This window comes from Ranitomeya imitator, chromosome 5, assembly GCF_032444005.1.
Source record: "Ranitomeya imitator isolate aRanImi1 chromosome 5, aRanImi1.pri, whole genome shotgun sequence".
In the NCBI taxonomy this organism is placed as follows: Eukaryota; Metazoa; Chordata; class Amphibia; order Anura; family Dendrobatidae; genus Ranitomeya; species Ranitomeya imitator.
In genome coordinates, this window is record NC_091286.1 from 34955268 (window position 1) to 34973359 (window position 18092).

Sequence of the window (18092 nt, forward strand, 5' to 3'; positions counted from 1 at the left end):
ATGTCACCAGCGCAGTCACCGGGAGGGACCGTGTCCTATATACAAAGAATGAAACTGGGGCACGTAACGCAAACGTTTAGGATATGCGAACACGGAAGACTTTTTTTGGGAACAGATGGGGGTGGAAAAATGGGGGCGTTCAGGCTTTGAAAATTGAAAAGGTGGGAAAATAAAGACATTGAATGTCACTTCTTTTAAAGGGAATCTATCACCAGATTTTGGTGACCACATCAGAGAGGAGCATTTCTGTACTAAAAAAAATACATAAAAATGCACTGTGTCAAATCTGCACCAAAAATGCACAAAAAACCCCCTGCAAAATGCAAAAAAGCATCAGATAAAATACAGTCTTCACACGAGAACATGGCCTAAGTGCATGTATGTTGTTCACGTTCAGCAGAGACTCTATTTATTAAAAATAGAATATGAATTAAAGGCATTAACATCATTTCTTCATGCTCATCACGAGACATGTGAAGGTGTTTCTGTTCCTTTAAGAAACATTTCTATATTTTCACAATAATCAAGTAAGAGGCAATTTCCCCGACTGAAAAAAAAAATAAAACTGGTTTCCATGTCGGAGAAATAGGCTTCTTACTCCACTTATAAGCCTTTTTCCCACTTTCCCTCCTCCTGATTTTCATCATTCATTATGAAAAACTGGAAAATAAGATTACAGCGGCCTATGCAAGTATATGGAGAATGCAGGGAGAGGAGAAGGGAAGAACATAATCAAATAGACAGAGAGACACTTTTACAATATGCTGCTGATTTCTAGTAAGTGTTTTTATCTCACCTCGGTGCTGGATTCACACATACACTGCTCAGTACTTCTGTGTTATGCCCTCCATACTGCTGCTATTTCTGAACATGTGCTGCACAGGGACAGAAGAGCAGGAATCCCTCATGTCTGAAACCTCATAGTACCCTAGTTTCCTCCTACCAGCTCAGAGACAACTGAAAATCCTAGATAGAATCTGCAGAGGGGAAAACTAATAGAAAATGCAGGATACAAGTGATATAATATCCACCTGAAACAACAGATACACTATTAAAAAAAAGAATAAAATATTAGTGTTGCAGAAATATGATTCTATGAAAAGACAAATCCTCAAAAAGAGGGATGTAAACTGTTCTATATTGGAGCAGTCTAATCCCATAGGAATGAATGAAAGCTGTCAAATAAATGTAAAGACATAATGGACCATGTAGAGCAGCTTATCTGGAGCAGCAGGAAAGAGGGGCTGTGTTATAGAAGGATCATTATTCCCACCAATCCACCTGGACACGATCCTCCTAACACAACCCTAGTCTTCATACATCATTACTAAAAAAATGGTTATTTCAGGCGGAAAATACACGAAAAAGGGTAAAACACACGTTGATGCATGTAATACAATCTGTATTTCTTTCCAGGGGTCAGATGTATGTGACAGAAAAGTACGAAGAAGGGAAAAAAACAGAGTGGCCGCCCAGAGAAGCCGCAAAAAGCAGACACAGAAAGCGGACAAGCTACACGAGGTAAAGGAGATTTTTAGATATTGGACAGGTTGTCAATATCAAGGCAAGCAGGCCAGGGCTACGTGGCGAATTTATTTGTATACAAGATGCGCGATTTGAAAAGTGTGTATGATTTTTTTTCTTTGCCTTACATTGTGTGATAAAAAAAAGAAAAGAAAAAAGTAAATATAAAAGTAAATAAAATGTAAATATAAAAGTAAAAAAAAGTAAATATCCAAGAAAATAAATGGTAAATTAAAAAGTAAATATAAAAGTAAATAAAAAGTAAATACAAAAACAAAAACAAAATAAATATAAAATTAAATAAATAGTAAATCTAAATAACTAAAATGGTAAATAAAAAGTGAATATAAAGGGCAATAAATGATAAACAAAAAGTAAATATAAAAGCAAATGAAATGGTAATTAAACAGTAAATATAAAAGTAAAAATTAAATATAAAAACAAAAAAATATATAAAATTAAATAATAGTAAACATAAAAGTAACTAAAATGGTAAATAAAAGTAAATAGAAAGGAAATATAAATGCAAATAAAATGATAATTAAAAAGTGTAAAAATAAATAAAAAATGTAGGAACAAATAAAAAAAATAATATAAAATTAAATAGTAAATATAAAAGTAAATAGAAGTAAATAAACAGTAAATAAAATGGTAAACAAAAAGTTAAAGTAAATATACAAGTAAATAAAATGTTAAATATGAAAATAAATATGAAATTAAATAAAAAATGTAGGTATCGACAGTATCTGTGCATTCCGATTTTCTTTTTCTCTTAGTTTCTAACAATGTCATGTTGTTTTGATTTGTAATCTATGACCAAAAACCTGGTTTACAGAAAAGTATTCATTTAGCACCCCTCTCTTGATGATATGCTCTGGAGTAATGCCAGATTTATTAAGAGGTTTTCTTCTTTTAATGAATCCAGTGCGTTTTTCAGCCGCCCAGCTCCAGCCAGGGACTGGAATACTCGTCTGTCGCCATTTTCAAAACCTTCGTAAATTATGATGAATTTCTCTGCTGCGCTCATTGATGCCTCTTTCTTTCACAGTTCTTTCTGCATTTCAAAAAGTTTACATAGAAATTCAAGTCGTGCAAAAATACGATGACATTTCGAACTATTTCACTTCAGAATTCTGGAAAAATCTGTTTTATGAATTTGGGTCAAAGTATTTTTTTTCCCCCATCATTATAAATGATCCCTTACCCAAGAGATAAGGGGTAACTCACAGTTCCCAAAAACCGGGATTTGAAATGCCGCAGTGGAATAGTTGCGGAAGCGTTCTCTATGGGGTAGGAGATTCTGACAAAGCATTTCAGAGCCCAATTCTAGAAATCAATGAGGTCCGTGTTTGTTTTTTTTTGTTTTTTTAACATAGGTTTATGTACTTTTCCTCCCTTAACTAGTGACACTAAGAAATAGTACGTGACACAAATCCTGCTAAAGTGTTAGAAAATATAAAAGAAGCGACTTCACTGACTGACTTAATTAAAAATGTTTTTTTTTTCGTCTACAGCTCTTACGCAGATCTATGCGTTTCCATGCCAACAGACTACAAACTCAGTGTAGTCTGATCCTGATAACATACTTTCTTTCATCCAAAAGGAATCCATCTGTCCACTATTTTTTTCCACTTTTAGCAAGATAGCAAGAAGTATTGGACACATAGATGTCAAAATAACTGCAGGATTACACTTTTTTTCTTCAGTATGTCACCATAGGCACAAATAGGGCTGCACAGGGGCTGTAGACACAAAGGGGTAATTGATTTTTAATATTTGCAAAGTTACATAACTTTGCAGTGGAATAATAAAAAAATACGTGAGCCATCGTATATGATCAGTCACACTTTTGCTTGGGTTGCTTTTAATGGTTGGGGTCTGCACCTTGCATGGTGGCGGTCTTACTGTTTGCACTCGGGTTGCCGCCATAGAATCTTACTTCTGCTCATTAACTGTAATACATCTGCTTGTATTGCTGGGCACTGTGGGAATAGAGTATGTTGGTAAATCTGCCCGTTACACCCACACATTACATTTACTTCTCCAAAAGATTATGTGTAAATATATGGTAGGAAGTGAATGTGAAAGCAAAAGAAGAATCTATAAAAAGTGATATCCGGGCCATGTCGGAATGATATTTATTCCCGCGTTCCTCTCTATATATAGCTGGTGCTGCCCACTTTTGGGAAGTATTGATGGGGATTGCAATAACAACTTGAGAAGGATTTTTTAGTTGCAGTAGTAATAGAACCCTTCACTAAACATTGTACTCAATTTTTTCTTAAAGGGGGATTCTATCATCCGAAAATGACCCATTGTTTAAATCAGGTTTTTGCATGTTATGCACTAAAAAAATACATTTTTTTTCCATATCACAATCTTTATTATTAAGAAGTAGTAATTTTACTTTTTTCACAATGGCCCCCAAGGCTTTTTAGGCACATATTTCCGATCATTTCTGTAAGAGTTTTCAACAGACTCCTTATCATCAGAGGCACAATGACTGATAACACCTCTATACACAGCTGATAACACATTATCCACTAATCACATAGCTGACTATGCTTCTCCTCCCTTCACAATAACCTTTGCACATGCTCATTAGACACATTAATGCAAAAATAGGGTCAGGGCAGATAATGTGCATGTGTTGTTTCCTGAAACAATAGGAAATTGGAATCTAAAAAAAGCCACAGTGACCAGTGTGAACATTACAGGAATTTTAATTTACATTTTTAATGCAGATTGTGATATGAATAAAAACATTGCCCAAAATAAAAAATAATACTTTTTTATCCTTTTAATTTTAACTGACATGAAGTGTCTGAATAATGTGTAGTATTTAAATAAAACACCTTTTAAGCGACCGTATTATAGTGCTGTATAGTTGCCACATAATACTGCAATTCCCAAATATTATAAATCATGCTCGGTTGTTTAGTTTGCTCCCAGTTTAATAAGCTGCCCTGGGCAATTGCCCAGTTTGTCATCCCCTAAAACAGGCCTTGGTTGAGACAGGAGAAGGAACTGCCTACGAAAGTGATCTGAAGACATATTAACCCCTTCACCCCAAAGCCTGTTTTCACCTAAGTGACAGGGCCAATTTTTACAATTCTGACCACTGTCACTTTATGAGGTCATAACTCTGAAACGCTTCAACGGATCCTGGTGATTCTGACACTGTTTTCTCGTGACATATTGTACTTCATGATAGTGGTAAAACTTCTTCGATATGACTTGCATTTATTTGTGAAAAAAACAAAAATTTGTCGGAAATTATGAAAATTTAGCAATTTTCAAACTCTTAGTTTTTATGCCCTTAAATTAGAGAGTTATATCACATAATATAGTTAATAAACAACATTTCCCACATGTCTGCTTTACATCAGCACAATTTTGGAAACATAACTTTTTTTTGTTAGGACGTTATAAGGGTTAAAAGTTGACCAGCGATTTCTCATTTTTGCAACAAAATTTGCAAAACCATTTTTTTACGGACCACCTCACACTTGAAGTGACTTTGAGGGGTCTATATGACAGAAAATGCCCAAAAGTGACACCATTCTAAAAACTGCACCCCTCAAGGTACTCAAAACCACATTCAAAAAGTTTATTAACCCTTCAGGTGCTTCACAGGAATTTTTTGAATGTTTAAAAAAATTGAACATTTAACTTTTTTTTCACAAAATTTTTACTTCAGGTCCAATTTGTTTCATTTTACCAAGGGTAACAGGAGAAATTGGACCACAAAATTCGTTGTACAATTTGTCCTGAGTACGCCGATACCCCATATGTGGGGGTAAACCACTGTTTGGGCACATGGCAGAGCTCAGAAGGGAAGGAGCGCCATTTGACTTTTCAATGCAAGATTTGCTGGAATTGAGATCGGAGCCCATGTCACGATTGGAGAGCCCCTGATGTGCCTAAACAGTGGAAACCCCCACAAGTGACACCATTTTGGAAAGTAGACCCCCTAAGGAACTAATCTAGATGTGTGGTGAGCACTTTGAACCTGCAAGTACTTCACAGAAGTTTATAATGTAGAGCCGTAAAAAAAAAATTTTTATTAATTTTCACAAAAAATGATCTTTTTGCCCCAAATGTTTTATTTTCCCAAGGGTAAAAGGATAAATTGGACCCCAAAAGTTGTTGTGCAATTTGTCCTGAGTACGTCGATACTTCATATATGGGGATAAACCACTGTTTGAGCGCATGGCAGAGCTCGGAAGGGAAGGAGTGCCATTTGACTTTTCAATGCAAAATTGGCTGGAATTGAGATCGGATGCCATGTCGCATTTGGAGAGCCCCTGACGTGCCTTAACAGTGGAAACCCCCCACAAGTGACCCCATTTTGGAAAGAAGACCCCCTAAGGAACTTATCTAGATGTGTGGTGAGCACTTTTAACCCCCAATTGTTTCACTAAAGTTTAGAATGTAGCATTGTGAAAATTAAAAAATCATTATTTCTTTCCACAAAATGATGTTTTAGCCCGCAATTTTAACATTTAACTTTTTTTCACAAAAAATTTAATTCAGCTCCAATTTGTTTTATTTTACCAAGGGTAACAGGAGAAATTGGACCACAAATGTTATTGTCCAATTTGTCCTGAGTACGCTGATACCCCACATGTGGGGGGGAACCACCGTTTGAAATGCAGACTTAGACGGAATGGACTGCAGGTGTCATGTTGCATTTGCAGAGCCCCTGATGTACCTAAACAGTAGAAACCCACCACAAGTGACCCCATATTGGAAACTAGACCCCCCAAGGAACTTATCTAGATGTGTTGTGAGAGCTTTGAACCAACAAGTGTTTCACTACAGTTTATAACGCAGAGCCGTGAAAATAAAAAATATTTTTTTTTCCACGAAAATGATATTTTATCCCCTATGTTTTTGTTTTCCCAAGGGTAACAGGACAAATTGGACCCCAAAAGTTGTTGTCCAACTTGTCCTGAGATCGCTGATACCCCATATGTTGGGGGGAACCACTGTTTGGGTGCACGGCAGAGCTCGGAAGGGAAGGAGCGCCATTTGAAATGCAGACTTAGATGGATTGGTCTGCAGGCGTCATGTTGCATTTGCAGAGCCCCTGATGTACCTAAACAGTAGAAACCCCCCACAAGTGACCCCATATTGGAAACTAGACCCCCCAAGGAACTTATCTAGATGTGTTGTGAGAGCTTTGAACCAACAAGTGTTTCACTACAGTTTATAACGCAGAGCCGTGAAAATAAAAAAAAAATTTTTTTCCACGAAAATGATATTTTATCCCCTATGTTTTTATTTTCCCAAGGGTAACAGGACAAATTGGACCCCAAAAGTTTTTGTCCAACTTGTCCTGAGAACGCTGATACCCCATATGTTGGGGGGAACCACTGTTTGGGTGCACGGCAGAGCTCGGAAGGGAAGGAGCGCCATTTGAAATGCAGACTTAGATGGATTGGTCTGTAGGCGTCATGTTGCATTTGCAGAGCCCCTGATGTACCTAAACAGTAGAAACCCCCCACAAGTGACCCCATATTGGAAACTAGACCCCCCAAGGAACTTATCTAGATGTGTTGTGAGAGCTTTGAACCAACAAGTGTTTCACTACAGTTTATAACGCAGAGCCGTGAAAATAAAAAATATTTTTTTTTCCACGAAAATGATATTTTATCCCCTATGTTTTTATTTTCCCAAGGGTAACAGGACAAATTGGACCCCAAAAGTTGTTGTCCAACTTGTCCTGAGAACGCTGATACCCCATATGTTGGGGGGAACCACTGTTTGGGCACACAGGAGAACTCGGAAGGGAAGGAGCCCTGTTTTACTTTTTCAAAGCAGAATTGGCTGGAATTGAGATCGGACGCCATGTCGCGTTTGGAGAGCCCCTGATGTGCCTAAACAGTGGAAACCCCCAATTATAACTGAAACCCTAACCCCAACCCTAACCCTAGCCCTAACCCTAACCCTAGCCCTAGCCCTAACCCTAGCCCTAACCCTAGCCCTAACCCTAGCCCTAACCCTAGCCCTAGCCCTAACCCTAGCCCTAACCCTAGCACTAATGGGAAAATGGAAATAAATACATTTTTTTACATTTTATTATTTTTCCCTAACTAAGGGGGTGATGAAGGGGGGTTTGATTTACTTTTATAGCGTATTTTTGGCGGATTTTTATGATTGGCAGCTGTCACACACTAAAAGACGCTTTTTATTGCAAAAAATAGTTTTTGCATCACCACATTTTGAGAGCTATAATTTATCCATATTTTGGCCCACAGAGTCATATGAGGTCTTGTTTTTTGCGGGACGAGTTGACGTTTTTATTGGTAACATTTTCGGGCAGATGACATTTTTTGATCGCTTTTTATTCCGATTTTTGGGAGGCGGAATGCACAAAAACCAGCAATTCCTGAATTTCTTTTAGGGGGGGCGTTTATACCGTTCCACGTGTGGTAAAATGGATAAAGCAGTTTTATTCTTCGGGTCAGTACGATTACAGCGATACCTCATTTATGTAATTTCTTTTATGTTTTGGCGCTTTTACACAATAAAAACTATTTTATATAAAAAAATAATTGTTTTTGCATCGCATTATTCTGAGAGCTATAACTTTTTTATTTTTCTACTGATGATGCTGTATGGTGGCTTTTTTTTTGCGGGTCAAGATGACATTTTCAGCGGTACCATGGTTATTTATATCCGTCGTTTTGATCGCGTGTTATTCCACTTTTTGTTCGCCTGTATGATAATAAAGCGTTGTTTTTTTTTTTTTGTTTTTTTTTGCGGTGTTCACTGAAGGGGTTAACTAGTGGGACAGTTTTATAGAGCGGGTCGTTACGGACGCGGCGATACCAAATATGTGTACATTTATTGTTTTTTTTGTTTTTTTTACATAAATAAATGGATTTATTGGGAAATGTTTTTTTTTTTTGGGGGGGGGGATTTTTTTTTATTTTTTTTTACACATTCTATTTTTTTTTTTTTTACTTTCTAACATTGTCCCAGGGTGGGACATCTCTGTATTAGATCAGATCGTTGATCTGACACTGTGCATAGCACACTGTCAGATCAACGATCTGACATGCAGTTTAGCTGGCTTTCCAGCGCCTGCTCTCAGCAGGCGCCGGCTAGCCAGGTCACTTCATGACCCGGCGATAGCGCCGATCGTGGGCATTGCTGCGGGGTGTCAGCTGTCATATACAGCTGACCCCCGCACCCGATCACCACGGCGCTCAGCGCGAGACCGCGGTGATCGGTGCGCCGTACTAGTACTGCTGCTGGCACTAATGCAGTGCCGGCAGCGCAGTACTAGTACGACGCATGTCGCGAAGGGGTTAAACAGGTTATCCGGTACTTTAACACTTATGGCCTACCCTTAAGATAGGTCATCAATGTCTGATCAGTGGGGGTGGGGCATAGGGCGACTCACCCGATCAGCTGTTCCTGGTATCGGAAGCAGCCGGAACTGCTCAGTTACAGAACTGAAGTGCGCAGCTGCGTCAATGGAATAGTGGAAACAGCTGGTCACCGAACATCCGTCCCCTATTGATTTGAATAGTGGATGTGCAGTATCTGGTCGCGGCCACAATAGAGTTGGGACATCAATATTAAAGTATCGGACAACCTCTCTAATTATCACCATTGGATAAAGGTTGGCCGAAGACTCATGGCCCAAAGATTAGGCAGAGGAACACTTTTAGCCTCTTTGATCCAGCCCTCTATTGTTCCCACCTTTTTATAGCCAGAAATAGGCATGTCTCTCACCACAGATTAAGGTCTGGGGTGTGAGGATATACAGTTAAGTCCATATATATTTGGACAGAGACAACATTTTTCTAATTCTGGTTATAAACACTACCACAATTAATTTTAAACAAAACAATTCAGATGCAGTTGAAGTTCAGACTTTCAGCTTTCATTTGAGGTAATCCACAGTAAAATTGGATGAAGGGTTTAGGAGTTCCAGCTCCTTAACATGTGCCACCCTGTTTTTAAAGGGACCAAAAGTAATTGGACAGATTCAATAATTTTAAATAAAATATTCATTTCTAGTACTTGGTTGAAAACTCTTTGTTGACAATGACTGCCTGAAGTCTTGAACTCATGGACATCACCAGACGCTGTGTTTCCTTCCTTTTTGATGCTCGGCCAGGCCTTCACTGCGGTGGTTTTCAGTTGCTGTTTGTGGGCCTTTCTGTCTGAAGTTTAGTCTTTAACAAGTGAAATGCTGCTCAGTTGGGTTGAGATCAGGTGACTGACTTGGCCATTCCAGAATATTCCACTTCTTTGCTTTAACCCCTTTCTGACATCGGACGTACTATCCCGTCGAGGTGGGGTGGGCCCCCATGACCATGGACGGGATAGTACGTCCAGCGCGATCGGCGGCGCTCATGGGGGGAGCGCCGCCGATCGCGGCCGGGTGTCAGCTGCCTATCGCAGCTGACATCCGGCACTATGTGCCAGGAGCGGTCACGGACCGCCCCCGGCACATTAACCCCTGGCACACCGCGATCAAAGATGATCGCGGTGTGGCGGCGGTGCAGGGAAGCATCGCGCAGGGAGGGGGCTCCCTGCGGGCTTCCCTGAGCCCCCCGCAGCAACGCGATGTGATCGCGTTGCTGCGAGGGTCTTACCTCCCTCCCTGCCTGTTCAAGACCCGGATCCAAGATGGCCACGGATCTGGGTCCTGCAGGGAGGGAGGTGGCTTCACAGAGCCTGCTCAGAGCAGGCACTGTGAAGCAGCCTGCACTGCTCTCAGATCGGTGATCTGACAGAGTGCTGTGCAAACTGTCAGATCACCGATCTGTGATGTCCCCCCCTGGGACAAAGTAAAAAAAAAATTTTTCAAATGTGTAAAAAAAAAATAAAAAAAAATATTCCAAAATAATGAAAAAAAAAAAAATTATTCCCATAAATACATTTCTTTATCTAAATAAAAAAAACAAAACAATAAAAGTACACATATTTAGTATCGCCGCGTCCGTAACGGCTCGACCTATAAAACTGGCCCACTAGTTAACCCCTTCAGTAAACACCGTAAGAAAAAAAAAACCGAGGCAAAAAAAAACGCTTTATTATCATACTGCCGAACAAAAAGTGGAATAACACGCGATCAAAAAGACAGATATAAATAACCATGGTACCGCTGAAAACGACATCTTGTCCCGCAAAAAACGAGCCGCGATACAGCATCATCAGCAAAAAAATAAAAAAGTTATAGTCCTGAGAATAAAGCGATGCAAAAATAATTATTTTTTCTATAAAATAGTTTTTATCGTATAAAAGTGCCAAAACATAAAAAAAGATATAAATGAGGTGTCGCTGTAATCGTACTGACCCGAAGAATAAAACTGCTTTATCAATTTTACCAAACGCAAAACGGTATAAACGCCTCCCCCAAAAGAAATTCATGAATAGCTGGTTTTTGGTCATTCTGCCTCACAAAAATCGGAATAAAAAGCGATCAAAAAATGTCACGTGACTGAAAATGTTACCAATAAAAACGTCAACTCGTCCCGCAAAAAACAAGACCTCACATGACTCTGTGGACCAAAATATGGAAAAATTATAGCTCTCAAAATGTGATAATGCAAAATATATTTTTTGCAATAAAAAGCGTCTTTCAGTGTGTGACGGCTGCCAATCATAAAAATCCGCTAAAAAACCCACTATAAAAGTAAATCAAACCCCCCTTCATCACCCCCTTAGTTAGGGAAAAATTAAAAAAAATGTATTTATTTCCATTTTCCCATTAGGGTTAGGGCTAGGGTTAGGGTTAGGGCTAGGGTTAGGGCTAGGGTTAGGGCTAGGGTTAGGGCTACAGTTTGGGTTGGGGCTAAATTTAGGGTTCGGGTTGGGGCTAAAGTTACAGTTAGGGTTTAGATTACATTTACAGTTGGGAATAGGGTTGGGATTAGGGTTAGGGGTGTGTCAGGGTTAGAGGTGTGGTTATGGTTACCGTTGGGATTAGGGTTAGGGGTGTGTTTGGATTAGGGTTTCAGTTATAATTGGGGGGTTTCCACTGTTTAGACACATCAGGGGCTCTCCAAACGCGACATGGCTTCCGATCTCAATTCCAGCCAATTCTGCGTTGAAAAAGTAAAACAGTGCTTCTTCCCTTCCGAGCTCTCCGTGTGCCCAAACAGGGGTTTACCCCAACATATGGGGTATCAGCGTACTCAGGACAAATAGGACAACAACTTTTGGGGTCCAATTTCTCCTGTTACCCTTGGGAAAATACAAAACTGGGGGCTAAAATATAATTTTTGTGGGGAAAAAAAAGATTTTTTATTTTCACGGCTCTGCGTTATAAACTGTAGTGAAACACTTGGGGGTTCAAAGTTCTCACAACACATCTAGATGAGTTCCTTAGGGGGTCTAGTTTCCAATATGGGGACACTTGTGGGGGGTCTCTACTGTTTAGGTACATTAGGGGTTCTGCAAACGCAATGTGACGCCTGCAGACCATTCCATCTAAGTCTGCATTCCAAATGGCGCTCCTTCCCTTCCGAGCTCTGCCATGCGCTCAAACTGTGGTTACCCCCAACATATGGGGTATCAGCGCACTCAGCACAAATTGGACAACAACTTTTGGGGTCGAATTTCTCCTCTTACCCTCGGAAAAATACAAAACTGGGGGCTAAAAAATAATTTTGGGGGGAAAGATTTTTTTTTTTAATTTTCACGGCTCTGCGTTACAAACTGTAGTGAAACACTTGGGGGTTCAAAGCTATCACAGCACATCTAGATGAGTTCCTTAGGGGGTCTAGTTTCCAAAATGGTGTCACTTGTGGGAGGTTTCTACTGTATAGGTACATTAGGGGCTCTGCAAATGCAATGTGACACCTGCAGACCATTCCATCTAAGTCCTCATTCCAAATGGAGCTCCTTCCCTTCCGAGCCCTCCCATGCGCCCAAACAGTGGTTTCCCCCCCACATATGGGGTATCAGCGCACTCAGGACAAATTGGAAAACAAATTGTGGGGTCCAATTTCTCATGTTACCCTCGGGAAAATACAAAACTGGGGGCTAAAAAATAATTTTTGTGGGAAACGATTTTTGTTTTATTTTTACGGCTCTCCATTATAAACTTCTGTGAAGCCCTTGGTGGGTCAAAGCGCTCAGCACACATCTAGATGAGTTCCTAAGGGGGTCTACTTTCCAAAATGGTGTCACTTGTGGGGGGTTTCTACTGTTTAGGTACATTAGGGGCTCTGCAAACGCAATGTGACACCTGCAGACCATTCCATCTAAGTCTGCATTCAAATGGCACTCCTTCCCTTCCGAGCCCTCTAATGTGCCCAAACAGTGGTTCCCCCCACATATGGTGTATCATCGCACTCAGGAGAAATTGGGCAACAAATTTTGGGGTCCAAATTCTCCTGTTACCCTCGGGAAAATACAAAACTGGGGGCTAAAAAAATAATTTTTGTGGGAAAAAAATGTTTGTTTTATTTTTACGGCTCTGCATTATAAACTTCTGTGAAGCACTTGGTGGGTCAAAGTGCTCACCACACCTCTAGATAAGTTCCTTAGGGGGTCTACTTTCCAAAATGGTGTCACTTGTGGGGGGTTTCAATGTTTAGGCACATCAGTGGCTCTTCAAACGCAACATGGCATCCCATCTCAATTCCAGTCAATTTTGCATTGAATAGTCAAACGGCGCTCCTTCCCTTCCGAGCTCTCCCATCCGCCCAACCAGTGGTTTACCCCCACATATGGGGTATTAGCGTACTCAGGACAAATTGTACAACAACTTTTGGGGTCCAATTTCTTCTCTTACCCTTGGGAAAATAAAAAATTGGGGGCGAAAAGATAATTTTTATGAAAAAATATGATTTTTTATTTTTACGGTTCTACATTATAAACTTCTGTGAAGCACTTGGTGGGTCAAAGTGCTCACCACACCTCTAGATAAGTTCCTTAGGGGGTCTACTTTCCAAAATGGTGTCACTTGTGGGGGATTTCAATGTTTAGGCACATCAGGGGCTCTCCAAACGAAACATGGCGTCCCATCTCAATTCCAGTCAATTTTGCATTGAAAAGTCAAATGGCGCTCCTTCGCTTCCGAGCTCTGCCATGCGCCCAAACAGTGGTTTACCCCCACATGTTGGGTATTTGCGTACTCAGGACAAATTGTACAACAATGTTTGGGGTCCATTTTCTCCTGTTACCCTTGGTAAAATAAAACAAATTGGAGCTGAATTAAATTTTTTGTGAAAAAAAGTTAAATGTTCATTTTTATTTAAACATTCACAAAATTCCTGTGAAGCACCAGAAGGGTTAATAAACTTCTTGAATATGGTTTTGAGCACCTTGAGGGGTGTAGTTTTTAGAATGGTGTCACACTTGGGTATTTTCTATCATATAGACCCCTCAAAATGACTTCAAATGAGATGTGGTCCCTATACAAAATGGTGTTGTAGAAATGAGAAATTGCTGGTCAACTTTTAACCCTTATAACTCCCTAACAAAAAAAAATTTTGGTTCCAAAATTGTGCTGATGTAAAGTAGACATGTGGGAAATGTTACTTATTAAGTATTTTGTGTGACATATCTCTGTGATTTAATTGCATAAAAATTCAAAGTTGGAAAATTGCGAAATTTTCATAATTTTCGCCAAATTTCCGTTTTTTTCACAAATAAACGCAGGTACTATCAAAGAATTTTTACCATTGTCATGAAGTACAATATGTCACGAGAAAACAGTGTCAGAATCACTGGGATCCATTGAAGCGTTCCAGAGTGATAACCTCATAAAGGGACAGTGGTCAGAATTGTAAAAATTGGCCCGGTCATTAACGTGCAAACCACCCTTGGGGGTAAAGGGGTTAATAAACTCCTGGGTTGCTTTGGCTTTATGTTTTGGGTCATTGTCCATCTGTAGTATGAAACGACGACCAATCAGTTTGGCTGCATTTGGCTGGATCTGAGCGCACAGTATGGCGGCTCTGAATTCCTCAGAATTCATTTGGCTGCTTCTGTCCTGCGTCACATCAGCAATAAACACTAGTGACCCAGTGCCACTGACAGCCATGCATGCCCGCGCCATCACACTGCCTCCGCCGTGTTTCACAGATGATGTGGTATGCTTTGGATCATGAGCTGTACCACGCCTTCGCCATACTTTTTTCTTTCCATCATTCTGGTAGAGGTTGATCTTGGTTTCATCTGTCCAAAGAATGTTCTTCCAGATCTGTGCGGCTTTTTTAGATGTTTTTTATTCTTGATGCTTATGAGTGGCTGCACCGTGCAGTGAACCCTCTGTATTTACTTTTATGCAGTCTTCTCTTTATGGTAGATTTGGATATTGATACACCGACCTCCTGGAGAGTGTTGGTCACTTGGTTGGCTGTTGTGAAGGGGTTTCTCTTCACCATGGAGATTATTCTGCGATCATCCACCACTGTTGTCTTCCGTGGACGCCCAGGTCTTTTTGCATTGATGAGTTCACCAGTGCTTTCTTTCTTTCTCAGGATTTACCAAACTGTCGATTTTGTCCCTCCTAATATTGTAGCAATTTCTTGGAGGGGTTTTTTCTGTTTTCACAGCTTAAGGATGGCTTGTTTCACCTGCATGGAGAGCTTCTTTGACCGCATGTTTACTTCACAGCAAAACCTTCCAAATGCAAGCACCACACCTCAAATCAACTCCTGGCCTTTTATCTGCTTAATTGAGAATGATATAACGAAGGGATTGCCCACACCTGTCCATGAAATATCCTTGGAGTCAATTGTCCAATTACTTTTGGTCCCATTAAAAACAGGGTTAAGGAGCTGAAACTCCTAAACCCTTCATCCAATTTTAATGAGGATTCTCTCAAATGAAAGCTGAAAGTCTGAACTTCAACTGCATCTGAATTTTGCTTAAAATTCATTGCGGTAATGTCTATAACCAAAACTAGAAAAATGTTGTCTCTGTCCAAATATATATGGACTTAACTGTAAAAGGAATCTATACAAACTTTCTGCTGTTTACAATGGAACAATAACAATTTCAATAGCTAAAAAAATACTAATATAACAAAAAGTCACTTATAACTACTGCAGTCTCAGAATTATTCATGACTCCATGAAAAGCATACTTAGTAGAACACCTCTGGCTGTTATAACTTGCTACAAATATAATGCATAACCAGACACCAGCCAGACAAGAAGAATATTCATGGAATCATAGAGTCACAGAATGTTAGAGTTGGAAGGGACCTCCAGGGTCATCGTGTCCAACTCCCTGATCAGGGACTCACTAAACAATCTCAGGCATATGTCTGTCCAGCCTCTGTTTGAAGGCTTCCATTGAACGAGAACTCACCACCTCTCGTGGCAGCCTGTTCCACTCATTGATCACCTGACACTGTCAAAACGTTTTTTTTCTAATATCTAATCTGTATCTTCTCCCTTTCAGTTTCATTCCATTACTTCTTGTGTTTCCATGTGGAAATGAGAATAAAGATGATCCTTCTACACTGTGACATCCCTTCAGATATTTGTAGACCTCTATTAAGTCTCCTCTTAGCCTTCTTTTTTGCAAGCTAAACATTTCCAGATCCTTTAACCGTTCCTTAGGACATAGTTGGCAGTCTGCTCACTATCCTGGTAGCTCTACTATGAACTTGCTCCAGTTTTTCAATGTATTTTTTAAAATGTGTTGCCCAGAGCTGGATACAGTATTCCAGATAAAGCCTGACCAAGGAGGAGTAGAGGGGATAATGATTTCACTTGATCTAGAATCTTTGCTTCTCTTTATACATCCTAGAACTGTGTTTGTCTTTTTTTGCTGCTGCATCACACTGTTGACTCTTGTGCAGCCAGTGATCTATTAGTATAGTCTTTTTCACACGTGCTGTTGCTTAGTTCTATTCCTCCCATTCTATAGATGTAATTTTTGTTTTTCTTGCCGAGATGTAGAATCTTGCATTTCTCCCTGTTAAATACCATTCTATTAGACGCTGCCCAAGCTTATCTAGATCTTTCTGAATCCTTTGTCTTCCCTAGTGTTCGTTATACCTCCTAGTTTTGCATCGTCTGAAAATTTGATTAGTTTACCTTCAGTTCTGTTATGTAGATCATTTATAAAATTGTTGAACAATACTGGGGCTAGGACAGAGCCTTGTGGTACTCCACTTGAAACATTCTTCCTAATGGATATGCAACCATTTATCACCGCTCTTTGAGTACGATCACTGAGCCAGTTATGAATCCACCTAACCGTAGTCTTGTCAATCCCATACTTGGTCAATAAGGATAGTATGAGATACTTTATCAAATGCTTTACTGAAGTCGAGATATACTATGCCTACCACATTTCCCTGATCCACCCAGTCAGTGATTCCATCATAGAAGGAAATTAGATTAGTCTTGTATGACTTGTTTGCCACATACCTATGCTGGCTCTGGTTAATTACTGCATTCTTGTCCAAGTACTTACATACATGCTGTATGATATTAGTAACCTGGAGGCCATTGCTCATAAGAAACAGACTAAGATCTCTCAGGGATGCTACCAGATGCTGGTCTCTGGTTATGCATCATGTTTACAGCAAGTCATAACAGCTAGATGAGCTCTAATAAGTGCTGGAGACTCTTGTCATGACGGGATGAATGACTATGAGACTGCAGTAGTCAATAAAATTAGTATTTTGTGTAGAATTTTGAGAAACCGCTTGTTATATTTGTTGTCTGTAAATTGTTTTAGTTTCATTGGTTTTTTTCAAATGGCAAAATGTTTATAAACGGGAGGAGGGGATTTTTTTTTTTTTGCAACTGTACACTGGCTGATGTAATATAAAATATATGATTTCTTGCATGTGACAGGAATATGAAGGTCTGGAGCAAGAAAACTCTTCATTGAAAAAGGAGATTGGGAAACTCACCGATGAACTCAAACATTTAAGTCAGATTCTGAAGGACCATGAACAGATATGTCCGTATCTCCACTGCCCGGTGAACTTTGTGACTGTGCCTAGAGTGACAGATGCTGTGACCAGCTGCTTGCCCCGATGATATCTCATCCATATACCAAGACTATTCCTTCCTCGGAAATATTCCTTTGATGAAGTTCCTCTTATGGATTTAAGCTCCAGATTAGAAATACACTCTGAAGGTTTCAGGATGTCATGTGAATCCCTCCATGTTGTGGTGTAACATGGGAGTTGTCCTCTGGATGATTACTACCGTCTAATTTATGTCTTTCTACTTAATAGTATTGTAATAAGTTAATATTCTGAATATATAATTGATCTAAAATTGACCTGAAAGTGAATCTCTTTCTTTGAACATCATTTTTAGGTCCTTCTAACGTCCTTATAGAGTTATGATGAGATCTGTTTTTTTTGCGACACAGAGCTGCATAGACAAAGCATCAAATGATAACAATGGCTCTACCTGCATCCATTACTGGGGGGCAGACTTCAGAGCTTAAAGGATTTGTCCATCTTTGGGGACATTTTTTTCTTACTTAAATGCACGTATTTTTGGCAAAAAATAATTTTTGTAATTGGGCTTTATTTTGATAAAACCCGAAAATCGCGGGTGAGGTAAGCCCACCGGCATCAGGGGCTTATCTATAGCATTCTGTAATGCTGT

The 18092-nt window shown here is 39.6% G+C and overlaps 1 protein-coding gene across 1 annotated transcript in view; it reads left to right on the forward strand.

Annotated features, from left to right (window-relative positions):
• BATF3 (basic leucine zipper ATF-like transcription factor 3) overlaps positions 1-17757 on the forward strand; it is a 33365-nt gene extending 15608 nt beyond the window's left edge. Inside the window, exons 2-3 of the mRNA XM_069767891.1 lie at positions 1417-1521; positions 17322-17757. Of these exons, the coding sequence (XP_069623992.1) occupies positions 1417-1521; positions 17322-17510 (294 nt within the window). The 3' untranslated portion in view covers positions 17511-17757. The remainder of the gene's footprint in view (positions 1-1416; positions 1522-17321) is intronic.
• Positions 17758-18092: the final 335 nt, after the last annotated feature.